General features: G+C 37.1%; 1 protein-coding gene across 4 annotated transcripts in view; it reads left to right on the plus strand.

Annotated features, from left to right (window-relative positions):
• The window catches only part of dglucy (D-glutamate cyclase), a 33,177-nt gene extending 13,907 nt beyond the window's left edge, over positions 1-19,270 (plus strand). For 3 of the 4 annotated variants that reach the window (XM_031321388.2, XM_031321389.2, XM_031321387.2), the window contains 4 exons: positions 360-508; positions 2,867-2,986; positions 3,801-3,961; positions 5,269-6,336. In XM_031321388.2, coding sequence (XP_031177248.1) covers positions 360-508; positions 2,867-2,986; positions 3,801-3,961; positions 5,269-5,430 — 592 coding nt within the window. In that variant the 3' untranslated portion in view covers positions 5,431-6,336. Of the gene's footprint in view, positions 1-359; positions 509-2,866; positions 2,987-3,800; positions 3,962-5,268; positions 6,337-19,256 lie in introns of those variants that run through there. The other variant, XR_004895723.1, reaches the window with a different exon arrangement.
• Positions 19,271-20,217: the final 947 nt, after the last annotated feature.

A 20,217-nucleotide genomic window follows, 5' to 3' on the forward strand; every position in this document is an offset into this window, starting at 1 on the left:
CATATGGGACAGACAACAAGTAAGGCAATAGGAGAAGACGTACAGTTTGATCTGAGTTTCGTGAGCTTGGTAAGTTACGTTCTGTTTGTAATTGCATTCAAGCATAGCGCTCCCCTGTCAGTAGTTATCCCATGTGAGTTAACGGTTGGGATTGGCCCGTCCAGGTTCTGGCCGGCTGAAAATGATTAGAACGGGAGGGGGGGCCAGACGTATCTGCTAGAGCAAATGAAACATGAGCACCGTCGATTTGTCTAGTTCCCAGGCTAGATATTTGACACTGGACTTTGATGTCTTGCCATCTGATGAGTCCTTCAGCTTCAAGAGCGTGAAAGTAATGTGCTTGTAATTTGTAATACCAGGTACGACCACCTTGTGGCGATAGAGCGCAGTGGACGTGCCGGAGATGGAAATTACTACAACATGAGAGGAATAAACATCAAACATCTGGTGGATCCCATTGATAACCTGTTTATTGCTGCCAAGGATTTACCAGGAATTACCACTACAGGTAGGTAACACTTTATACTACCTTTTTATTACTCTAATTCCGGGATTCAAATTGTAAGCAATAATGGAATGTTAATGATTTATGTAGCCTCTGTAGCCCACTCCTCATCTCTGCTTGAATCTCGGCCAGAAGCTCCAGGCTACATTAGCTGCTAGTAGCATAACACACTCGAATCTCTGTCTACGGTGGAGTTGCATTGTGGGTGGTCTCGCCTTACCAGACCTATCTCCACAGCTCTGTGTCAGCGCTGGAGTATTGTCTGGCTACACCCCCTATCTATTGTGAGATCAGGGGGGGAAACGGTCTGGCTTGTTTGAGTTTCTTTAAACCAATCACAACCCTCCTGGCTGGCGCTAAGCCCTGATAGCGGAGATAACGAGAGGGGAGGGACATCCGGTGCATCAGGCTTTATCCCAGCAATGTACAGTATCTCACAAAAGTGAGTACACCCCTCACATTTTAGTAAATATTTCATTATATCTTTTAATGGGAGTTGTCCCATTAAAAGATATAATGAAATATTTACTGCTGAAGAAATTACACTTTGCTACAATGTAAAGTATTAAGTGTACAGCTTGTATAACAGTGTAAATGTGCTGTCCCCTCAAAATAACTCAACACACAGCCATTAATGTCTAAACCGCTGGCAACAAAAGTGAGTACACCCCTATGTTAAATTCCCATAGAGGCACTTAATTTTTAAAGGCCAGTTATTTCATGGATCCAGGATACTATGCATCCTGATAAAGTTCCCTTGGCCTTTGGAATTAAAATAGCCCCACATCATCACATACCCTTCACCATACCTAGAGATTGGCATGGGGTACTTTCCATAAAATCATCTCTCAATGCAAATCAATCCAGCTATTAGGCTAACCGACATAAAACCATGCCAATCTCTAGTGAAGAAGGAGCAAGAAGTGAACAACGAAATGGCAGAGTTTGAGGTTAGCATTGAACGCGACGATGAGTGTATCAGTTTTGAAGGTCCCCCGTACCTATTCGAGCCTGAATACACAGACGAGGAGCTACAACTAATGGAGGAGAATCGGAGTGCTAGCTAGCTAGCAGCGGTAGCAGCAGAGAGTAGAAGCCATCAGGCGAGTGTTATTTAAATAAACTCCTGGTGTACTTAGAAACTTTCCAATGCCTCGTTTTATGAGTACAGAACTGTTTTGAACAGAACATTTGTACTACTGTAGAAGAACATTCTGGGGGGGGTGTTTGGCTCGAGGTCATGGTGCAAAGGTCATGGTGCAAAGGACCCTAGGGTGAAATTACTCCGAACCATCCCTTTTAAAATAACCAAAATAAAAATACTAATTATATAAACAACCTTATGTACCTGTGTGATTCAAGCAAAACAGAAATTAAATAACCAAATATTTAACTATTAAATATAACAAAACAATGAATAGCTCCAACAGATAGTATAAGCAATTTGTACTCACAATGGTCTGTTAGCATCTGGACAGAAACTTTGTTGGCCTTGGTGCTTCTGCTGCACTTGATATGAAATGATAGGTTTAAGGACAGAACAGAACTAAGCCTTATTTTGGATGTACTTTAAAGTGCTCATATTATGAAAGAAATCACTTTTTCTGGGATTTGGGGTGTTATTTTGTGTCTCTGGTGCTTCCACACACATACAAACTTTGAAAAAAAACATCCATGCTGTTTTGAGTGAGATACGGTTTCTGAATGTGTCCTGCCTTCAGTCTCCGGGTGAGCTGTTCAAAATCTGCACGGCTTTCTACGTCACTAGCCGAAACGAGGGTGCTAGGGGGCTAACCGTTAGTATGCTAGCTCGTTCTCAATGGCAAAACACTGCTACAACACACACAAATTCACCCTAATCTACAAAATAAATTGTATAGAACTGCTTACATGTCCCTGTTCTGCAGGTGTTCCACGCAAAGTTGGAAGTGCGCCCTCGTTTAGAAGAAGTCTCCCGGCTAATCCTGCCTTGTACAGGCCAAAGCTGGAGAAACAGCTAGCTAGCTCATGTAATCCTTACCTAGCTACTGAGCATGTGCGACTGACAACAAAGATCTTACAGAAGTTGAGAGGTCTCACTCTGTAGCTAAAACAGAGACCTGAACACAGGGTGAAAAGAGGAGCTGGATCAATGTGCAGTACGACAAAAATATGGTGTTTTTTGAAAATTAAACCATGTAAACCTATTCTGATACAATCTCAAATTACAATTAAGAACCTGAAAATGAGCATAATATGGCCACTTTAAGATAAAGGAAAAGAAAAACAACCATGAACCTTTTCAAATGTTTTCATATGTCTTCACCATGCTCTTAATTTCTCTGTACAGCTCATCAGATGTTCCTCTCTCTGACCCTGTAGGAATCGGTGATGGGGGTAATGAGTTGGGGATGGGTAAACTGAAGGAAAAGGTGACGACTCTGATGCCCAACGGGGGTCTCATAGCCTGTGTTGTTCCTGCTGACTATGCCATCACTGCTGGTATGGACTCACAATTATTATACTAGCTGTACAAAGTGAACACCACAGATTATACTGCTGCTGTTGTTATGGGTGCATACACACAGCACAGAAATGCTTTTAACACACATGTTACAACTCTAACGTCATATACAGTATATAAAACATAAAGACTGAACACACTAGAGAGAAGTGAAAATGGCCTCTCCACAACCTCTCTGTATGTATTCTGAGCCCATGCCAAGTACCAAAAGGGTTTAGAAAGTTCCACAGTGGAGTAACTATGTTATCTGTATATGCTAATCTGCTAATTGTCAGCTATTTTATCTGTACACATGGAGAAGTGAAACCAAAAAGTAGTAGTAGCAGTCATGAATAAACACAACCTTTGTGTCTCAGTTATGCATGCCTAGATAATCAGTACACACAGCAATGTGAGAATGGGACCATTCAAGTCCTTAACTGACCTGAGTGTGTCTATAGAGGGCGACATGTCCCCACATCCAATATTATTTTTCCTGCAACATTTCAGTTATCTTGGCTAAAAATGTTGAATTAACAGCTGTTATTTTTTGGCCACTATGCTAAATTTTCGTCTCTCGAAAACCTTTCATGATTTTTATTCCAGTCATTTCAAAAAAATTCAAAATTACACATTACTACAGCTTGTCACTGGCTGATGGCCGTGATCATCACTCATTATCAATTACCAATTGGCCTTTGAGAAAGCCGTAAAATACCTCTTATAGTACTTGGAGTTTTCCTTGTCAGGATTTGCCAATGTCTTTGTTTATCTGCCTTCTCCCACTCTCACCACCGCCCCTCCCTCCTGCAGGGGTGTCTAACTGGGGAGGATATGCCGTGGCCTGTGGGCTCTACCTGCTCCACACCTGCCCCTCCCACCAGCGATACAGAAAGAGAGGACTGGGTTTGGAAAACACAATCCCCCAAGAACAGCTCCAGGACTGGACTGCTAACCTGCCATCTGTGGACAAGGTGACACACACACACACACACACACACACACACACACTTCATTTTAGAATTCTCTCTTTTGGGATTTCCATCTGCTTTTTCACATTCTCTTAATAATCAGTTTTGTGGGTTTATAAGATGTAAATCATGGGTTAATGTCCTTTTTATTTACATGATATAACTTTTTTCAACTACAAACAAATGCAAAAGGTTTCCTGTTATTCATGTATCTTCCCTATGTCTGTTCTCAGTTTGAGATTGGATTATTAAGATGATGGAAATTTTTAATAGCATACCAATGCACATGAATGTCCCTGGTCCGCGTGTTTACAAGACACCACAAATTAATAAAAATTTATTTAAAAAACAGAATACACCACATACATTTCCAAACAATACAACAAAAAGTAAAATAAAGGAAATCAGTTCCACACAAGTTATATAATCAGATTTTCAAGCCTAAACAAAATTCAGGTGTATCATATATGGTTGTTTAGGCTACATACAAAAAAAAGACAAAGACTAAATACATAATGCGGTCTGTTCTTTGCTTTTGAAATATAATGTATTAACGTAAAGCTGCAATAAAAGGTACACATTGCCCAAGTTACAGAACCCACAGAACATTATCACCAAATCTACAGAGGGTTTTAGCCTCTTTTAGCTCATTCTTTTGCTCCTCACTCCCAGCAGCAGCATGCAGCCGTTTTGAGTGGAAAAGCTCCTGTGGGCGCCTGGGTAGCTCACCTGGTAGAGCGGGCACCCACATGCAGAGGCTCAGTCCTTGACGCAGCGACTCAGGGTTTGAGTCCGACCTGTGGCCATTTGCTGCATGTCTTCCCCCTCTCTCTCCCCCCTTTCCCATCTACAGCTGTCCTGTCTATTAAAGGATAAAATGACCAAAAAAATATCTTTAAAACCTGGCCAGCAATCAAACAGTAGACAGTCAGAGTTAGCTGGTGTATATAGTGGAGTATTAGCGGCTAAAGAGCCAGATGTTTTCCTCGGGAGTTGATGGAGATCAAAACAGAGCAGAGAGTGAAAAAGGGGAAGTGACCACTAGAAATTGGCCAGGTGGCAAGGCACACAACTCTGAATGAATGCTAATGTAATGCTCTGTTTATGCTGGATGTGTAAACAGGCAACTGTGTTTATAATGTGTATTATAAGATGTAAATGTTATGTACTTGTTCCTGCTGACCCCAAATGGCCAAAGCAAATCAGCTTCCACTTATAGAAGCAAATAAAAAAAAGTATACCTATGGTACATCTTTAGGAGGACTGCCATGTTCACACTCTCTGTCTCTCTCTGTCTCTCTCTCCTCCAGGAAGAGTCTATCCTTTCTACTCTGGTGCGTTTTGGGATAAGAAGCGGGAAAACTGGTCACCTGGCCATGGAGGTGGATGGTTTGACCTTTCACCCCACGCACTCTGACATCATCACCAGACTACTGGAAGTCACACTAGGCTCCACCACTCCAAACCTTTGACCAACTCATCAGCTTGTATTCTCAGCCATCTACTGTATCTCATCTATATGTGAGATTGAGTATTAAGATAAACTTGATACAGATAGCTGCAAATGCTCGTTGACACTAGAACCGCCATAGCCCACGCCGTTTAACGTTGTGATTTAAAAAAAAAAAAAAAAGAAAATTGTTATTGCTATGTTTCCCTCCTGCACTGCCTTTTTCTAAACACCTTTTCTGCACCTTCCCATATTGTTATAACGATAGAAAAATGTTTAGAAAACTCTCCTCCGCAGAAGAATGTATGTACTGTAGGCCTACAATATTCATCTTTTCATATGTGTAAAATATCAGAAATGAAAGCGAAAGTAATCCCAGGTTCTGTCTTGCCATCTATGGCCGGTACAGTAGACCGTTGAACTGAAAGATGCGCTGCTCCTGGGAGAGATGAAGAGACAAATGTAAATGGTGAGGGGACTTTTTGTTTTTCTTTTGTGTGTCATTTAATCATTTGCACTGTGATTATATTTTATTTACCATTTAGTTGACAATGACAATGTTTTAGCATTTGTTTCATGCCTTTTAGGTTTTACTCTGCAGGTTACATGCTGCTTACAACTCAAAACAGAACCAAATAGATGTATTTTTTTTAATCAAAAATGATTTATTTGCAGGAGTTGCTCACTTGTTGATTGTTGACTGAACTGACGCGTTGAATGGCCCATCAACGTTCATTGGACAAAGGGATACAGACGATCTAGGGTGTCGGGTTTAGGCGGATGTAGTACCCCCCCAAAGAGCCCGGCGGTGCTAGTGTTAAGCCCACGGCCCTGACGGAAACACACTGGAGCATGCACAGACTGAATGTGTTCCGATGGGTGAAGTTCTGTTTCCTCTCCATTCAGATTGCCAAAAGAAAGCGAGAGAGTAAAAAAAGAGAGAATGAAAGGATTGCTGTGTGTGTATGTGTGTGAGCGTGTGTCGCTTTCAGCCCTCTTCCTTGACTACCGGTGATGAAGCAAAGTAATCTCAAGTAAAAGCAGCTCTCTTTGCTCTCTCTGTCTGGCTCTTTACTGCCTCAGTCATAAATACATGTAGAGCTCTGACACTATTTTGATGCCTTAAAGAACTTTTTTTTTTAATTTTTTTTTTATACACTTTGTAATGGTATAAAAGATCCATTGTATTGACAGTAACTAGAAGGTGATTTGTAAAAGAACTGTGATGTTATTGATCTTTAGCATGGAACCAAGCACTAGATGTTTTGTCCCTTAAATGAGCCGTCACTATGAACACACCAGGCCTTATGTTGCACCCGGCGCAGCGCGGCGCAAAGCCCGACGCAAGTGTCCTTGCTAGTTTAAGACCGACGCAGTTGTCAGTTTCCCGTCCAGCGCCCACGTCGTTTAAATGCACCTGCGCCCATGGGCGTGCTGGTCTTACAGGGAGGTGTGTTCAGGTGCATTCTTGGCGTATTGCTATCTTGAGGCAGCGGGAAGTGATCGCGCCATTGACCAACAAAAACCTGGTGTAAAGTCAATAACGCAGCATTTCATTGTTATTTTAACAGCAAATTAGTAAAATGCGCCTAGGCTCGTGCACAGCGTTCGCACACTATGCTTGTTACACACACAGGGAAGCGCAGCAGCACACAAACATGCAAAAGATTACAAATAAAAATATTACGGTGCAAATCCTCCATCATAATAGTAATGCGCCATGGTACAAACGCGCCTAGCTTTTAAAGGGAATGGGAGATGATCTCTGATTGGTTTATTGCATGTTACACCCAAAACACACCTATGAATTAATGAAGACACTAAGTACAACCCTTTGGAACCAAGCGGCCGGCGCACGGACCCTTTTTTCCACCGTTAAACTAGCAAAAGTGGATTTGGACACTCCCTAAACGCACCTGCGCCAGGTGCTTCACGCCGTGCGCTTAGATCATTAAAATAGGGCCCACTGAGTTTCTCCTGAATACAGTCCAAACACATCTTAACAATATTAATTGTCTTCCTGTCAACCTTGAAAAAAACTTTTTTTTTCTACGTTTTTGACGCCTTTTTTTCACAATTTGTTTTTGCTTTTTCCAACGTTTTAAATTGTTAAATTTGTCTTCTAGACATTTTCAGCGCTTATTTCTACGTCCCATATTTTCTGATATAAAACAAAAATTGAAAACGGGTCAATTTGACCCGAAGTCAATACAAGGCATTTTTTAGATGCATTATCGATGCGGAGGTCTTTTGCGATGCAGAGATAGAAGAATTGAACGTATTCCACAGACGGTTTAACAAGTTGGATCCCAATTTGAACTTCACATTATTATGTGACCTTGATTTTAAGATTAGGATTATTATGCCGAAGCCAGTCGGGAGGCGAGCGAAAAAACCTTTGCCCGGAAGAAAAGCCTTCTGTGCTATTTTTTGCTGTTCTTTCATTGAAGAGAAACACACAGTTCTCATATAACTAATACTTTTGCAGCATCTATACTAACCTCTTTAGGAACAGCCACTATTGTTCTGAACGAACAGTCCCCCAGCACACACACCTAAACCGCGCCAGTAGGTACAAGTGTATATATATATATATATATATATATATATATATATATATATATATATATATATATATATATATATATATATAAACGCAATATTTGAAGCCTGACAAGATGGATTTTCGTGTAATCTTGTGATCCTGCGACTCTCGTGGGATTTCTCGATTGCAAACTTTACACTGTTAAATATTGCAGGATTTGAAGTTTTGATTTAATTGTTACTGTCAGGAAGAAAAAACTGTTTATATATATAATGTAAATAAAATAAAATATGATGCCACTAATATCTGAAGTCTGTCTAATAAATGTTATTCTTTAGTTGTTTTTTTCTTAGTTGAGCTATGGTGTTTTCTTGTGCAACTTTTATAGCAGTTAAGCTGATTCTGGGGGGGGGGGTAGAGATAGAGATACATGGCAGGTTAACAAGGGGGATGTATTTTGGTCATTTTGTAAACAAGGGGGAAGGTGTGTCCCCCTGATATTGCCTTCTGAATTTACTAAAAGCTAAGAAAGAGGTTGGTTTCCCAGATGTAGTTTGAAGTGCCGCTTTCTTAAAAAATCATATTTGTCTAGTGACGGTATTGACTGTGGGTGTACGACTGCAGTTCACAGTTAATAAATAAATAATTTGATTCTGGTTGGGAGGCTAAATGGTCTTGTGTGTGTATATAATGAGTGTTTGGTCAGAGAAGTTGGAGTGAAAACCAAGCAGCCACTTTTTGAGACATTTCATTCAACCACTGTCTTTACAGTCCTATTCTTACACAGGCTAGCCGTGGGCTGACTGTACCAGGAGACAATCAATAACCTTTATTTCAACTGTGAGGTTGCCCTCTCAGCATGTGCCTTTTTTATGTCAACTTGAATCGACAGCTTACCAAAGAAGAAAATGAGGAACAATAGCACAGCAAAGGATGACTGATGAACACGTTTGTTTTCTTATGGCTCCATCCTCAAGTTATTGTCAAGTTGTGATGCATTATCAAATCCACCATGCTGGCAAGGACATATGATGTTCATGTTCATATAAGTATTCATGAAGGTGTGCTTGAAAACACATTTCATCTTTGTCATCTTTTGTAATTGTTTCCATCCACACATGGTTTCTTTCCCCTCCCAGACATTGAATTGAATGCACATACTTACAAAACAAAAGAAGCCTAAATGTTCAGACTTAATTAAGCCTGCACAGACCTGAGGTTTCAGCTACATTAAAACACTTAAATGTGCAAGCTTAGAAAACTAAAATGACAAAAATAAATTTAAAATATTTCATTTTCAAGCACTTTATGAATGTGACAGTATGTAAAAAAACACATTTCTCATACAAATAAAAAAAAGGTATGAACTAAATTAATTAACAATTTAATGCACTATTGTATCTTGAAATCAGTTTGCTTACTTTGATAATGACTCTTCTTAACTTGTGTTACACTATGATTAAGAATGAAATGTTAACCCCTCAGGAAACATGTAGGTTGGTTCCTCTTTGTGGTCCAACGCCACTTCTCTGTCACAGTCAGGTTGAAAATAACTGTGAGGGCAGGAACTTGTTTATCTTCTTGGCGAAAGATGAGCAATTTGATGTGTTATCTTGTGATTACCACAATGTTACTGTTCAACAAAAGTTACATAGACACGCTTTAAAGCAACACTAAAGCACTTTTCCGCATTTGAACTACAGATCTGCTACCCGATCTGGCAAACTTGCACCAAAATAATGTACCTTAAAATAATGTTTCCAAAATTGTTTCAGTGGTTAACAGGGTGAACGGGACTTCTGCATTTGCTTTGCGTCTCTCTACCGGCTATAACCGCACTATGCAAGTTTGTCAGATCGGGTAGACATTACGACTGCGCTAATGGACAATTCCGCTTCCAACCTGTAGGTGGACCGAAGCCGAAAAGCGCTTTAGTGTTGCTTTAAAGGTCCCATGGCATGAAGATTTCACTTGATGAGGTTTTTTAACATTAATATGCGTTCCCCCAGCCTGCCTATGGTCCCCCAGTGACTAGAAATGGTGATAGGTGTAAACCGAGCCCTGGGTATCCTGCTCTGCCTTTGAGAAAATGAAAGCTAAGATGGGCCGATCTGGAATCTTCTCCTTATGAGGTCATGAGGAGCAAGGTTACCTCCCCTTTCTCTGCTTTGCCCGCCCAGAGAATTTGGCCCGCCCATGAGAAAGAGAGAGACATCAATTTCAAATTGTGAGATTTGCATAGGAAAGAGGTGTCAATGGCACTTTGAGGTTCTCTGTATGCCCATTTTACCCACCAAACTGTCGTTATTTAACTATGACAAGGTAAACTCGGGTTTGCATTCTATCACCCCTTTAATGCCCCATACGTACAGAGGCTATCGCTCACATTCACACGTGCTGATTATTATTCAATCATTCTAATTTGAAATAAATAGTGTGTGTGGAGGAAACTATCATGACGTGTGAACTCCACACACAGTTCAGAGATTTACTCTAGGTGATTTTAGGGCTGCACAATTAATCGCCATTTTATCCAAATCGCAATACGGACTAAGGCAATAACCAAATCGCAGTGGGGGGTGCAATATTTGTTAAAGGCAAAATATGTGTCAATCCATTCTGAATGAAGTGTTGTGGTGCTGCAGAGACATCCCGGCCTACAAACAGTATCCTACAGACTAAAGATTTTTTTTTTTGTTTGGTACAGATCCTCGCAAAAATTCACACTCATTTTAATTTTAATATTTTTCAACGAAAATGAGAATAATGCTACAAAAAATGATCATTCCCTCTAATATTGTGAATCATGTCACCATCGCAATATCAGTCAAAAATAATTGCAATTAGATATTTTCCTTATACCATACAGCCCTACATGATTCCATTTCCCTTTGTGATGCCTTATCGATTGTTGATCACTTAAATAACTGATTTGCTGTAACTGATTTTAAACTCCAAACAAACTTCCTTAACAAAAAAGTGTGTAGGGACTTGGCTTGGGGACCGGAGGATAGCTGGTATCATTCATTGTGGACTGGTAGGTGGAGAGTCAGTTCCTGGGCACTGCAGAGCTGCACTGGCAGAACCCCTCACTGCTCAGGGTGCTGTGCTGCGGCGACCCATCATCCTGACATCTCTTCATATTTGATGCATGAGTGTAATGGCAATCAAGAGAAAGTAATGGAATGAAGAACTGAATTTCCCCAAGGGGACAAATAAAAGTATATCATTATTCTCCCAATATTTCCTCCTAAACCTTCTATGTTTGACAAATGCAATAACTGGCAAAGGGAGAGCTAGCATTTCTGTTCTTTATATGCAGTTAAATGTTTCAACCCTGCCTGCTACTGTTTGCAAGGTGCTATGGTTAGCGCTTATTAATTCCAATATGATTAGTTGCATTTTGTTATGTCATATCTGTTATTGTACCCTGGTTCTGCTTCTGTGTATTCTAAACACACTGAAAATATGAAATCATACTCCCAGCTTTCTTAAATAGCTAAGGAATTTATTGAGTAGAAAAAGAAGTAAATCTAAATCAAATCAAAGAATGGGGGCCAGTTTCAACACACACACACACACACACACACTCCTCTGCTTCTGTTTTGTTTTCCAGTTCTTCTCATCTCCTCCCATCTCCTTTTCAACTGTGACCTTTGACCGCAGCACGACCCAGGTTTTATGTGACTTCCTCTTTGACGACAGCAGCAGCCAGAAGCGACTGATATTGCCAAGATTAATACACACTCACACACTCACATGCATACACATATTCTGCCTCCCTCATAACACACACATTCATCCACACATGACACACAGATCTCTCAATACACACATTCCACAACTTTCTCTCTCACACACACACATTTCTCTGTTTGGAGTATTTGCACACACACTTACAACATCATAAGTGCCTCCAGAGGAAGCTGCTACAAAAACAAATACAATGGCAGACAAAGAACACTTTGAACACTTTCACACACACACGTCATTTTCAGCTCCTGATTCACCTGACAAGTGTGTTTATTGATCTTCTTAAACCAATAAACTCTATTACGTCACATCCAGCCAACTGTAACATCACGTGGCTTCACCAATTACTAATGAAGTAAAAAGATTCCTCTCTCTTTTTATCTGTGTGCATTCATGCTTGTTACTAACTTAGCTCTGGGGTGCTTATTCCCCCGGAGTCCTTATGTTTTCTCACCTCGCGGTTTTCCTTGGATTAGGGTGGCACCTAAATCATGGTTGCCGTGCTCGGCGCCCTGCTATGCCCTACTACGCCCTGCTATGACCTGCTACACCCTGCTATGCCCTGCAGTGCCTTGCTACACCCTGAACTACTACAACTACTAATCAGGCGCCCGCCCACCAATAGCCTGGGTCTGTCCGAGGTATATCCCTAAAAGGGAGTTTTTCCTCGCCACTGTTGCACTGAATGCTTGCTCTTGGGGGAATTACTGGAATTGTTGGGTCTTTGTAAATTATAGAGTGTGGTCTAGACCTTCTCTATCTGTAAAGTGTCTTGAGATAACTGTTGTTATGATTTGATACTATAAATAAAATTGAATTGAATTGACATTCCCTGTAAAGGAAAGTACTGCAACTCAAAACTTACAGGCACTGCACTCAAGCACGGTTCTTGTAGGAAAAGTATGACATTTATAAATATGTGATTATGCTAAATCACATTTTTCATGAGAAGATGAGCAGAGGAAAGTTTTAACAGCTATTTGTAACGTGTAACCTATATTTTAGCATTTCTATTTGTGCAATTTGCTTGATGAGGAAATGATTAGAAGAGAAGTGAATTCTTAAGAAGTTAGGTTACATTTCCCTTTTATTTTTCTTATTTCATGACATTATGAGCGTCGTACCTGGTGCTCTAGTCACGTGATATTCAGGTTCTGATTAAGCTCTAGGGCCATCTATGTGTTGTAGGAGGTGGATTCAATAACGTCGTAATTTGTTGTGTCTCAGTTTGTCAACCTATTGGTGAGCGACCGGTAGCTCGCTAGCGACTTGTTGAAGACCCCTGCTTCTAGGTCACACACACACACACACATACACACACACACACACACACACTGTTGCTGCATATCTGCACACACCATTAAAAATGAGAAGCTGTCCTTTTTGACTTCTTTCGACATACTATACTATGACTTTTAAATTACTTTTTTAGACATGCTATACTATGACTTTTTTTTTTACTTTTTTCGACCTGTTATACTATGACTTTTTGGGGACTTTTTTTCGACAAGCTATACTAACTGCCATTACACTCATGCATCACTTTTTTCCAACATAATATACTATGACTTTTTTGTGACCTTTTTCGACATATTATGTTATGACTTTTTTGGGACTTTTTTCGACATACTATACTATGACTTTTAACGAGCCTTTTATGACATATTACACTATGACTTTTTGCTGGTATGAACAACAAATGATAGAACGAACTTGGCAATTGACAGGTTCAGGATTAGCTCACCAAGTTAAGCAGTTGACTGAAATGATAATTTCATGATGTAATGTGAAAGCATCAAGCCCCACTTCTTTCTTGAGATTTTTTCATCTTCTGCCCATGGTAATGTTAACAATAACTTTACAACTTTGCACCAGTACATTTTGAGTTTCACAAATAGCTCACCAAGCTAAGGTGCTGAATATCAAATGAAAATTTGAGGTTGAAGGTTGAATCCTTTTAAAAGAGCAATCAATCATGTTTTTAGACTCAACATGAAGAAGTAAAATAAACATCGTGGCAATGATGAAGTGGATCAGATAGCTCTGTGTGCTAGAATGCTGTTGCGCAATCTCAATGGTTGAGGGTTCTAACCTCATGATATGGTTCATTTTGAGTTTTTTTTTTTTTTAATAAAGTTTATTTTACAATTTCACAGTTTATTATGAGGACATACTATACTAAGACTTTTTCAGCATATTATACTATGGCTTTTTTTGACATATTATACTATGACTTCTTTATGACTTTTTTCGACATATTATACTATGACTTCTTTATGACTTTTTTCCAACATACTATACTATGACTTTTTTCCGACATACTATACTATGACTTTTTGTGACTTTTTTTGACACACTATACTATGACTTTTTTGTGACTTTTTTGGACATGCTATACTATGACTACTTTCGACATACTATACTATGACTTCTTTATGCCTTTTTTCGACATGCTATACTATGACTTTTTTGTGACTTTTTTCGACAAGATATACTATGACTTTTTTCCGACTTACTATGCTATGACTTTTTGTGACTTTTTTCGACATACTTTACTATGACTTTTTTGTGACTTTTTTGGACATGCTATATACTATGTCTTTTTTGTGACTTTTTTCGACACACTGTACTATGACTTTTTTGGGCCTTTTTTCGACATGCTATACTATGACTTTTTTGACATCTATACTTTGATTTTTTTGTGACTTCTTTCCGACATACTATACTATGACTTTTTTCCAACATACTATATTATGACTTTTTTGGGACTTTTTTCGACATACTATACCATGACTTTTTTGGGACTTTTTTTGACATACTATACTATGACTTTTTTGGGACTTTTTTCGACAAGCTATACTATGACTTTTTTCTGACTTTTTTCGACATGCTATGCTATGACTTTTTTGGGACATTTTTCGACATGCTATACTGTGACTTTTTTGTGACTTTTTTCGACAAGCTACACTATGACTTTTTTCCGACATACTATACTATGACTTTTTGTGACTTTTTTTGACATGCTATACTATGACTTTTTTGGGACTTTTTTGACATGTTATACTATGACTTTTTTGGGACTTTTTTCGACAAGCTATACTATGACTTTTTTCTGACTTTTTTCGACATGCTATGCTATGACTTTTTTGGGACATTTTTCGACATGCTATACTGTGACTTTTTTGTGACTTTTTTCGACAAGCTACACTATGACTTTTTTCCGACATACTATACTATGACTTTTTGTGACTTTTTTTGACATGCTATACTATGACTTTTTTTGACACACTGTACTATGACTTTTTTGGGACTTTTTTCGACATGCTATACTATGACTTTTTTGTGACTTTTTTCCCACATACTATATTATGACTTTTTTCTGACTTTTTTCGACATGCTATACTATGACTTTTTTGGGACTTTTTTGACATGTTATACTATGACTTTTTTGGGACTTTTTTTGACATGTTATACTATGACTTTTTTGTGACTTTTTTCCAACATACTATATTATGACTTTTTTCTGACTTTTTTCGACATGCTATACTATGACTTTTTTGGGACTTTTTTGACATGTTATACTATGACTTTTTTGGGACTTTTTTTGACATGTTATACTATGACTTTTTTGTGACTTTTTTCCAACATACTATATTATGACTTTTTTCTGACTTTTTTCGACATGCTATACTATGTCTTTTTTTGTGACTTTTTTTGACATGTTATACTATGACTTTTTTGTGACTTTTTTCCAACATACTATATTATGACTTTTTTGGGACTTTTTTGACATGTTATACTATGACTTTTTTGTGACTTTTTCCCAACATACTATATTATGACTTTTTTGTGACTTTTTTCGACATGCTATACTATGACTTTTTTTGTGACTTTTTTTGACATTCTATACTATGACTTTTTTGTGACTTTTTTTGACATGCTATACTATGACTTTTTTTGACATTCTTTACTATTACTTTTTTGTGACTTTTTTTGACATGCTATACTATGACTTTTTTTGACATTCTTTACTATTACTTTTTTGTGACTTTTTTTGACATGCTATACTATGACTTTTTTGGGACTTTTTTCGACACACTGTGACTTTTTTGGGACTTTTTTGACATGCTATACTATGACTTTTTTGTGACTTTTTTCGACATACTATACTATGACTTTTTTGTGACTTTTTTTGACATTCTTTACTATTACTTTTTTGTGACTTTTTTTGACATGCTATATATACTATGACTTTTTTGTGACTTTTTTTCGACAAGCTATACTATGACTTTTTTGTGACTTTTTTTGACATGCTATACTATGACGTTTTTGGGACTTTTTTCACATACTATACCATGACTTTTTTGGGACTTTTTTTGACATACTATACTATGACTTTTTTGTGACTTTTTTCGACAAGCTATACTATGACTTTTTTCTGACTTTTTTCGACATGCTATGCTATGACTTTTTTGGGACATTTTTCGACATGCTATACTGTGACTTTTTTGTGACTTTTTTCGACAAGCTACACTATGACTTTTTTCCGACATACTATACTATGACTTTTTGTGACTTTTTTTGACATGCTATACTATGACTTTTTTCGACACACTGTACTATGACTTTTTTGGGACTTTTTTCGACATGCTATACTATGACTTTTTTGTGACTTTTTTTCGACAAGCTATACTATGACTTTTTTGTGACTTTTTTTGACATGCTATACTATGACGTTTTTGGGACTTTTTTCACATGCTATACTATGACTTTTTTCTGACTTTTTTCGACATACTATACTATGATGTTTTTGGGACTTTTTTGACATGCTATATTATGACTCTTTCGTGACTTTTTTGGACATGCTATGCTATGACTTTTTTATGACTCTTTTAGACATGCTATACTATGACTTTTTTGACATACTTTACTATGACTTCTTTATGACTTTTTTCGACATGCTATACTATGTCCTTTTTTCCAACATACTATACTATGACTTTTTTTTACGACTTTTTTCGACATACTATACTATGACTTTTAACGAGCCTTTTATGACATACTACACTATACTAACTACCATTACACTCATGCATCACTTTTTTCCAACATAATATACTATGACTTTTTTGTGACCTTTTTCGACATATTATGTTATGACTTTTTTGGGACTTTTTTCGACATACTATACTATGATTTTAACGAGCCTTTTATGACATATTACACTATGACTTTTTGCTGGTATGAACAACAAATGATAGAACGAACTTGGCAATTGACAGGTTCAGGATTAGCTCACCAAGTTAAGCAGTTGACTGAAATGATAATTTCATGATGTAATGTTAAAGCATCAAGCCCCAATTCTTTCTTGAGATTTTTTTATCTTCTGCCCATGGTAATGTGAACAATAACTTTACAACTTTGCACTAGTACATTTCAAGTTTCACAAATAGCTCACCAAGCTATGGTGCTGAATATCAAATGAAAATTGGAGGTTAAAGTTTAAATCCTTTTAAAAGACTAGTAAATCATGTTTTTAGACATAACATGAAGAAGTCAAATATACATTGTGACAAAGAAAAGCTATGTCAGAGTGGATAGCTCAGTGTGTTAGAATGCTGTTACAATACCTTAATGGTTGAGGGCTCAAATCCCATGATAAATAAAATAAAGTTTATTTGACAGTTTATTATGAGGACATACTATACTTTGACTTTTTCAGCATACTGGACTTTTTTTTAGACTTTTTTCGACAAGCTATACTATGACTTTTTTTGACATACTGTGCTATGACTCTTTCATGACTTTTTTCGACATGGTATACTATGACTTTTTTGGGACTTTTTTTCAACATGCTATAGTATGACTTTCTTTGACATTCTATACTATGACTTTTTTGTTACTTTTCTCAACAAGCTATACTATGACTTTTTTCCAACATACTATACTATGACTTTTTTGTGACTTTTTTTGACATGCTATACTTTGACTTTTTTGTGACTTTTTTGACAAGCTATACTATGACTTTTTTGGGACTTTTTTCGACATACTATACTATGACTTTTTTGTTACTTTTCTCAACAAGCTATACTATGACTTTTTTCCAACATACTATACTATGACTTTTTCGTGACTTTTTTGGACATGCTATACTATGACCACTTTCAACATACTATACTATGACTTTTTTGTGACTTCTTTGACATACTATACTATGACTTTTTTTATCCCTTTTTTAGACATACTATACTATGACTTTTTTATCACTTTTTTAGACATACTATACTATGACTTTTTTATCACTTTTTAGACATACTATACTATGACTTCTTTCGACATATTAAATGATATACTATGACTTTTTGTGACTTTTTTAGACATGCTATACTATGACTTTTTTAGTGACATTTTTTGACATACTATACTATGAAGTTTTTCGACGTGCTATACCATGACTTTTTTCCAACATACTAGGCTATGACTTCTTGGTGACTTTTTTCGGCATACTATACTATGACTTTTTTTAGGACTTCTTCAGACATGCTATACCATGACTTTTTTTTTTCTCGATATTTCTATACTATGACTTTTCATTACTTTTTTCCAACATACGGTTTACAATTACTTTTTTTGACATACTATACTATGACTTTTTTGGATACGCTATACTATGACTTTCTATGACTTTTTACAACATACTATGCTATGACTTTTTTATGACCTTTTTGACATAGTATACTATGACTTTTTAATGGCTTTTTTCGACATACTTTGCTGACTGTTTCAACATACTATATTATGTGTCAGTCACGGTGTATCAGTGGTTAGCCCTGCTCCATCTACCAGCAAGTAGCCACTGCAGACTCTGACTCTTGGGCCTTTTTGTGTAGAGTTTGAATGTTCTTCCAGACTTTCTTTGACATACTATACTATGACTTTTTTATCACTTTTTTTCATTGCACTTAGACAGACAACTGCTGCAGTTCTTCTAACCATATATTCGCCAGACAGACAAATTACAATTACAGACAATAATATGAGCATTAACACAACATTAAGTCAATAATTTGTATTAATGGTATATCTTGTGTATATCTGTGTGTTTTGTGTATTTGTAATTGTAACAATAATATTTAATTTATAATATATAAAGAAGAAGAAGAAGAAGAAGAAGAAGAAGAAGAAGAAGAAGAAGAAGAAGAAGAATTGCACAGAAGATCAAAAGACTACTTTCCATCCATGGCAAAACAAAGCTGTTTGCCTAAGTTTGTCACAAAAAGACAGAAATAGGTAAAGGTCTCAGTGCATTCAGCTTTGCATACAGCTCTTTGGTTTGTAGTTTAGTTTCTTTATTATATGTACTTTATTTTATGTTTTGTGTTCACTTATAGGAGTCGTGTTAAGTTACTGCTGATAAAGACTCAACATTTCCTGATGTGGCTGCTTTATAATGAAAGCTTTTCAATAACAATGTAATACATGTATGATAATACAACCAAAACAAATGTAGTTCTGCTCACAGTCCAGTTGGCTGTCCTTAAGTGGCTCAGGACACATATGCATCCAAATGCGTTTGAAATGTTTATTATAACAGCAGAACATAAGTGTTTGGTGGCAAGACATCAACATTATTATTCAAAATAAAAGTTACTTCAAAGACCTTACTTACTTTCAATTTAAATTACATTTCAGTAAACTTCAGGTCATATATAAACTTTCAATCCATCTGCATTTCCCATGCCTTAACTCTTTTTTTTTAACATGCTTGTAATTAATGCATTTTATCTATCAGCTTTTTCAATGCAAAATCATACAGTCCCCTTTTTTACAAGCAACATATTTCACCTTTCAGTTTTTTAAGGTGATGCTTTTTTGTTCCATGCAATGGATATGTCGTATAATAATACGTATTTCTTCTTCCAGTCTTTTCAGTCATTTAATTTGAACTTCCACTTTTGACAGTATTCCAGTTTAGCTTCCAGCTTTTTAAGCAAGGTATTTCAGCTCTTAGCTTCTTTAGGTAATACAGTTCAGGTTCCAACTCTGACAGTTTTACATTTCAACTTTCAGGTTTTCAGCAGTGCAGTGCAATGCATTTGAGATTTTTCCAACAAATTGTTTCATATTTCTGCATTTTCATAAATGTTCCTTACAGCTCTCTCTTCTCTACTTATTCATACTTTCAGCTAGAAAATAAATTAAAACCATTCAATGATCTTCATCTTTTGGCATTATTGAACATTTAAAGTCAATAATTCACTTTGTGTTATTCAACTTTTCAATCCAAACCATTCCCACTTTTCCAACTATTCTCACTACTTCACCTTCTGCTCATGCAGTTAAGCTATCAATTCAGTTTAGCTTTAGCAATTTAGCTTTTCAGAATGCACGCTCATTTTCTGCAGGAAATCCATTTTCTAGTTAATATATGCATTTTCACCATGGATGTATAACCCACCACACAGTTTTGGTTTTTTTTTTCTTAATGTAACATTAACCTGGTGATTAATA

Source organism: Sander lucioperca, chromosome 18 (genome assembly GCF_008315115.2).
Source record: "Sander lucioperca isolate FBNREF2018 chromosome 18, SLUC_FBN_1.2, whole genome shotgun sequence".
Taxonomy (NCBI): Eukaryota; Metazoa; Chordata; class Actinopteri; order Perciformes; family Percidae; genus Sander; species Sander lucioperca.